Source organism: Ceratosolen solmsi, unplaced genomic scaffold, assembly GCF_000503995.2.
Source record: "Ceratosolen solmsi marchali unplaced genomic scaffold, CerSol_1.0 scaffold6, whole genome shotgun sequence".
Taxonomy (NCBI): Eukaryota; Metazoa; Arthropoda; class Insecta; order Hymenoptera; family Agaonidae; genus Ceratosolen; species Ceratosolen solmsi.
This window is the reverse complement of record NW_011948414.1, coordinates 7,033,381-7,040,899: the sequence shown is the minus strand read 5'-3', so window position 1 is coordinate 7,040,899 and position 7,519 is coordinate 7,033,381. Positions and strand designations below refer to the sequence as shown.

The 7,519-nt window shown below is 31.9% G+C and overlaps 1 protein-coding gene across 1 annotated transcript in view; it reads right to left on the bottom strand.

Annotated features, from left to right (window-relative positions):
- LOC105368388 (dipeptidase 1) overlaps positions 1-6,921 on the bottom strand; it is a 36,316-nt gene extending 29,395 nt beyond the window's left edge. Inside the window, exons 1-3 of the mRNA XM_011507397.1 lie at positions 6,790-6,921; positions 6,147-6,479; positions 727-859 (exon numbers count right to left, since the gene is read on the bottom strand). Coding sequence (XP_011505699.1) covers positions 727-859; positions 6,147-6,479; positions 6,790-6,921 — 598 coding nt within the window. The remainder of the gene's footprint in view (positions 1-726; positions 860-6,146; positions 6,480-6,789) is intronic.
- Between the last annotated feature and the right edge of the window lie 598 nt (positions 6,922-7,519).

Below are 7,519 nucleotides of genomic sequence, written 5' to 3'. Positions count from 1 at the left end.
GGGGGGGGGAGAATAGCATTCGTAAGTCTGGGCAAAGAGTCGTAAAAGGAAAAGTCTCTTAATGCTGCGCAAGGTCGTTGGAAACTCATGACTGTGGAAAATCAAAGATGAAGTGGATCAATCAATACAATGGAGATTATGATTAATTGGGATCGTATCAACTGAACTTGGCTTCGTCTTTCGCTCATATACCTTGGCATAATTTCAGATCTATGCAAACTAGGCTTTCGATTCGCAATTCAGCGCTTCAACTCTTTAATGAGATGTTTGAGCGGAGCTATTTTTCCTCCGACTAATCTGTTTATACTGCTTAAATTAGCGCTCGTTTATTTCAGGAGATCCAAACTTTTACAAATTATTTAATAAGAGAATTGCAACATTATGGTACTTCCATTCCCTCGTAAGCTCCATTAGATTATTTTTCAAACGAGCGCATCCAGATAATGAAAAGGGAAAATGTGCTTAGGAAGCGTCGCGCGTGCCTTTTATACAACCGACGCGGCGAATTTGCATAAAATTTAAATAACTATTTGGATGCTCTGTTTCTGTTTGTTTAAACAATATTACCATAAAACCTTTCTTTCTCGAGATGTCTATAAAAGTCGACCGACACGCGAGAGAAATTATGCGAATCGCCAGACTAAGTACGCTTAGGAGACTGAGCGACGTGCAAGACTAAATCGATTAAAAGAATCACGTATGGCGTTTGTATACTTATGGACGTACCTCTAGAGGATGTAGCAAACTGCATGTGCTGCGAATATTTTTCAATGAGCCTCTTGATTAGATCCACCTGCTCCAGAGTCATCTGCACGGCGTTGAGATGCTGGGACTCGCATGGCACGTATGCTGCCCAAAACTGAAATCAGATAACCGAAATTTTTACGCTTGGCTCGATAATCGTTTATATGCATCAATATAACGAACTTTTCAAATTGCCGTAGAAAAAATTGAAAAGGAGACAGGAGGGATTAATGTAAAAGGAATTATATAATACGGAATAAAGTATGGCTATCACACGTCGATCATGGACTAAGAAGTTTAGAGCTTAACTCTATGGGACACATTAAATCAAATGAATTTGATTTTGCACTCCAGTTCCTGTTTTACTGCAAAATCAAATAAAATAGCGACGTATGTAGGAAGCTGTTACTCAATTAATGGCTGACCACCACTAAATTCTCTTTTACGCATGGTCATGAAATTCAACTATAAACAGTCTCATCATTCTCAAGTAACATTCAATAACAACAAACCTATAGTTTCTTTACAATTCGCTTTGACAAACGATGTCCTGGAAATATACGCGTATAAATATTTATTTGCAAATATAGTTTTGGTCCTTTAAATATTCAATTAAAAGTTCTGGTCTTCAAATTTGTTCGCATAATTAGCTGTACAAAAGAGTTAATTACATAAAACTACATAAGACTCTTTCCTTATACTCTAATATTCTTCATGAATTCAAATTAATTTCAAAATTAAGGAAATACCATAGCTACGACATAAGTTTCTACTAAATGAATGCAATTTTATTGGCGTACAGACAGTAACGTACGGAAATATATTGATAAACAGTTGAAGTCGAACGATACTATTTTAAAATAAGTGCATTTCTCCTTTGTACTGTAATCGTATTCAATTTTTATCTATTTAAGCTTCTTTTTACATTTTTACAATTCGAATTGAAAGAAAAATTAATTAATATTTATCTTAGTGCACATAATCGAATAAAATTTTGGTCAGTCAATATTAATAAATTTTTTTTAATTTCAAATATAATTATTATTATATCGTAAGGACTTCAAATTGTTCAAATTCAATAATCTTAACCTTTAGAAGCATTAACTATATTGCTGCGTTCTTATACAAATATTATTGAAAATTGATATTAATGTATTAACAAAAAGATAATAATAATCAGAAAAAAATATAATAATAATAATATATTATAATTTTTTATATAACGGCAGTTATATATAAATTAATGTTTAATTAGTTTAAAATTACTTTTAAAAATAAAAAGAATTAAAATTAAAAAAGAAAAAATCTTGATGATTAAAATTAAAAAAAGAAGAATGATCTTGAATAAAAATGAATAAATATCTCTATGTATCCATTAATTAATGACTTATCGCTTTAAAAGTTATTTACTCTCAATCTTTTCTTCTATTTGCTGAAAATATTGAGACGTAGATTTATTTAAATTTTATATATCCTCATATATCTCTTGAGTTGTAAAATACTAAATTTCTTTTAATAATTACATTACAGTTTTCGCATATAAAATGTGAATATTAAGTTGATTAATGAATTCAATTTATTGAAAGACTGTGTTAATATAAAATTTGTCATAACATTAATTTGTATAAAAATATAACTCACAAGATATTAAACATTAATTTTCGTTCCTAAGGTATTAAAAAAATTTTTTATAGTTAGTTTAATTATAAAGTTTAATTTTTCAAGTAAATTTCAAAGGCATTTACAACATAATATATTGTATTAGTGAAACCTTGTTTAATCGATCGTACAATATTTAAATTGTAATATACTGTATAAATTTTCAGGTAGTGATTATCGGTATTGAAAATAAATCAAGTATATTAAACTTTTTAAAATAAATGTTGATAAAGATACTGTAGGAATTTCAAAAATCTCTTGAAATCTTTACGTTTATTTTTCATGTATGGTATTTTCAAAATTTTCAATCGTATAAAATAAATTTACATTGGTATTTTTTGTTAATAAAAAAAAAATATATATATATATATATATATATTATACGTTAGTAGTAAGTGATTTCAATATCTTTATATAAAAGAAGAATTTATGTACAAATTATTAGAAAAGAATATAAAGGGTAATTGATTCGCGTAATGAATTTATTGTTTTATAATACTATTTTGAGAAAATATTTTCCCCGAAAATTTATACATGATACGATGGACTACAGTAATTAAAGGTATGCGAATGTTATGATAAACTGACGTGATAAATATAGTTTTTTGATCTGAATATATAGTTTCTTCGAAATTCAAAATTCCATTACTATGGATTGTTGGTTATTTTCTTCCATTGTTATAGAATGTCGTTTAATCGAAAGATGGACTTATAATTTTTAATATACTCTATGCGTATAAATTATAATACAGTATATAGTATTCTTATGTATTTATGAAAGATTTATACCTAAAACAATAAAAATATGGAAAAAAATATGAATATTCCGAATCCATAATTGACTATAATATAACAATAGTTGCAGGAGTTATACATCCAGGTAAGACTTAACAGAGTATTTATAGTCATAATCATCAAGCATATATCATTATCTAACTAAATTTCTAAATAAATAGTTATATTATCTATATTAGGTAGGCTGTTTATTAAGGAAATATATATAAATCTATAGTTTGTGATCCTTACAAGTCACATACAAATGAGTAAAAGCAACTGAAATTTCGTCAAACAAATCATTACTATTTTTTTTTAATTTGGCTATTTTAAATAGCATAAACAAATTATGAATTAGATAAATAGTAGAGATAAAAAATTATTTTAAATATTCCCTTGAATCGCAGTACGTTCGTGTATGGAAGCCAACAAATCTTGTCTGAACTCACATCCTACTCTTCTGTTTTCCCTTATCTATTTGAATACACGGAGATGAAAGAGAATTCAATCTAAAAATGCATCATTTCGCGGGTTTATCAATCCTCCTCCTCCCGCCGCCCCTTCAAGCGTTATCGTGTAATTCTAGAAAAATTCCGACTGCACGCTTTTTGCCAAAGTCGAATCCACAAAAGAACAGATTACAATCCGCCAGTTGGCACAAAGACAAGAAAATAACTGACGTTTTCATATATACAACATCGACGATAACGACAACATCGACGACGACCACAGAGCCCCAGATAGAGATAGATAGATAGATAGATACAGAGAGAGAGAGAGAGAGAGAGAGAGAGAGAGAGAGAGAGAGAGAGAGAGAATAAAAAGCATAGAGAAACAGAGTGAGCAGCGGTGTAAGAGGGTGGGTGGTGGGTGGGGAGGAATGATATAGGGGAAGTGAGGAGACTACTCAAACAGCAATAAACTCTCTCCATCATCACGATAAATCGTTCGAGCGAACTCTTTCTTGCAACGGAAAAGCAGCGGACTGGGCGAAAATAATATAAAACCTAGTTAACCCTTTAGAAATACAATGACATACATATACAAAGGTCTCTTCTTTATTTGTTTTCGCTTTTGTTTTTAGTTTCTTTGGAAAGTTTCGTAGCGTATTTAGGAGACAGTGTATCATAAGGTAAGATTAGTTTCGCTTTTGAGAGTCGTCGGAAGTAGAGTAATTTTTCATGAAACAAGTCATGGTCTACATTACTAAGTACTTTTTAAAACTCGTAGGGAATAACTATTTTATTATTTTTTTTGTTTGTTTTTTTTTTTTTGTGTTGTCTTTTTCATTTTTCATTTTCCACTTCGATGTAAAGTATGGAAAATAGCATAATTTTGTAACACTGGCGAATAGATAATTTCACGCTAATTGACATTGATGACAATGCACGAACATTATTATTACATTTTGTCTATGGGCTTTCATTACTATCTGTATTAATATGATAATTTGAACGTATCGAATTAAGAGAATTCATATTAAGTTATTATGAAATCGTTAGGGTTGGGTGGCGAATAAAATAGTTCACAGTCTATGAACAATTCAATTACTTTATACGTTCGACACTATTGAGCAATTTTTCAATCAATTAATAGAAGAAGATAAAAATATATAGTAAAGTATCTGAACTCACGTTTATTTGTCATTAGTATAATAAATAATTATGTTGAAAATTATACGAATATTTTAAATTCCACCGTCTATGAACTTTAAGCATTTGAAAAATTCTCTATATACAAAATAATAATACATAATTTTTAATTATTAAATTATTTTCAAATAATTGTATAAATGTTTCAACAAGACAGATTTATTTATAGGTGGCCCTATTGCCCTTCATTGCCCTATTATGTTCATTAGGATAATATTCGGTAATTATCTATTATTGACTACAAATTAACATGCAAAATAGCAAAAAATATCGTATTTTGATTTATAATCTGCACAATTTTTTTTATTTTTATACTAATTGAAATTGATATTGTTTACTTAGAACAAGATAAATACGAAACATTGAATGCATCGCATTTAAATATTATTTATTTCATGATAATTATTATTCGAATATTAAAATAAGAAAATTAAAAATTTCAACATTATGAATAAGTTTAATTAATTTCATTTCGATAATTGGCTTTAACTTATTTATTATCGCTAGAATCTCTAGTATATTTAATCAGTAAAATTAACGTTAAATAATCGTCGACATTGGAGTGACTTTTTTAATGATGTGCAAGCCCGAATAGAATGGATATTAATGCAAAAGTAATAAAATTACCTAAGGAATTGTGGGTTATTTTAAGCAGTTACAAATAAATAGTGAGTCTATCGCAAAAAGTTCATATCAGGGATCAAATAGTTTTACACTTGTTCAATATTTTAATTAAAACATAACTACTGTCTTGGAAAAAATACGAAACTCTTTGTGAATTATCTTTGCTTTCGGGAGGAAATGAGATTCTCATTACTGAATAGAAAATTGTTCATTATTTTGTAGGTGTAGTTGTGCCTCTATCGCAGCATATCACAACGACAGCTCCAAGCTTTTATGACTTTCTATGCACATGGATTTGCTATGTGCTATGTATTGTAATGGGATGATATAATTTATATCATAAATCTTGGTTGACGATCATTGTTAGGAGCACGTGTGATTTAAGATTCACGATGAGTCAATAGATAAGGACGCAGCCTTCCATATACAATTATTAGATGTCGCAACTGTAACACCACGAGCAACTATCACCCACGCTCAACGGCTCCAACATTCCTGCATTATTTTCAAAATAAAAACTCCCTTCCCCCACGAATTATCGGCCTAATTGCGATTTAAGCCCGTGAATCGAGGTAAGGATAACAACACGACTGTGTCGCTTGGGAATCGGTAATAATTAGCAGCGGTGCCATGAGCGAGCGAAATGACGATAGAAGAGAGGATAAGTATTAATCCGAGAATAATAATCCTTACCTGCCCGCCAACCATGCCCTGCCTCAACCTGGGCAGATCGGTCTGGCTCCAGGCGCTTTTGCTCCAGGGGACGACTTGTCTCAGGTCCGTGTCGAACTCGAACTCTGCCAACTGATTGTGGACGAAGTTGCGGATATTCCAGGGCAAATCGTTGTGTCCGTCGATGAGGGGTACCTCACTCAGGACCTGACGCACTTTCTCCAGGCGCTCGCGGCTCGTCTCCGCCGACTCTTCGAGCTCACCGGCGACCGGCCGAGGACCCGCCCGGCCCACCCACACGCTCAGCCGCAGCACCAAGAGCAGCAAGAGCCGCGTATTCCCCAAGCCGCGTACCTTTCGACAATACGAACAATTGTTAATTAATCTCTCTAGGAGTCCTAGGGGGCGCCCCGGGCGCCCACTGACTACTTTATCGAACGGCCGCGAGTGCGCTTGATAATTAGCTTCGAATTTGCGGAGCGACACTTTTTCTCCCCGCATGCGCTTGGGTATACTAGGGTCGGCCGGAAGGAGATTCACGCTGGCTTCAAGGACTCGTTGGATAAGCGTTCGCATCGCGGTCAATGAATTCGTAGCATTCGAGGAGTGGCGCACGACGAATAATCGAAGGATTTTTAATTATAAGCGATTCCTTGTTACGTACTTGATAAAGAGAATTGCCATCATCCTCTAAGCTAATGACGATGCGAGCTTTGAAATGAGAATAGACCGAGAAAGTCGACACGCTAACCGAATAATTCATTTGATCGATAGAATTGATATTTAATTCCAGCATTTTTCTCTTTCCCGTGCACGAATATTCAATGCACGTACTTTACGTACATTTACTCGCATAAACTTGGCATTGTAAATTCAATAATACGTAAAAAAAATTTATAATTCGAGGGCCGTAATTATTTTACGTTTTTTACTTCAAATATGGTAATTATTTAACGCACAACGTGAGCATCCAAACGCTAATATACGCCGAAAAAGCACAATGAGCATTGATTAATAATTTATCATACTAATCAAATCCGCAAGCAGCTCAATCAGCGTTTAATTGAATGTAATTAAGTTCACCACTAATATATGTAAAAATTATTAGAAATGTATGTCATTTTCTCTTCCCGATATATGTTCAGAATTATTTAGAAAATAAAATAAACAAAAAAACTGTATAATTTTACAGTACAAAAGATCATTTGCCTTTTATCGTATGTAAGTTTTTGAAAGCTTAGTGAGTTAAAAAACTAATGTACTAATTGACGATGAGCAATGAACATTTTGTGTATAACCGAACATTAAAAACGTTTCAACTAGTTTGAAAATCCATCAATTTTATTACCAAACAACAACTTTTCTTGTTTATTTATAATAACTTGTTTATGAAG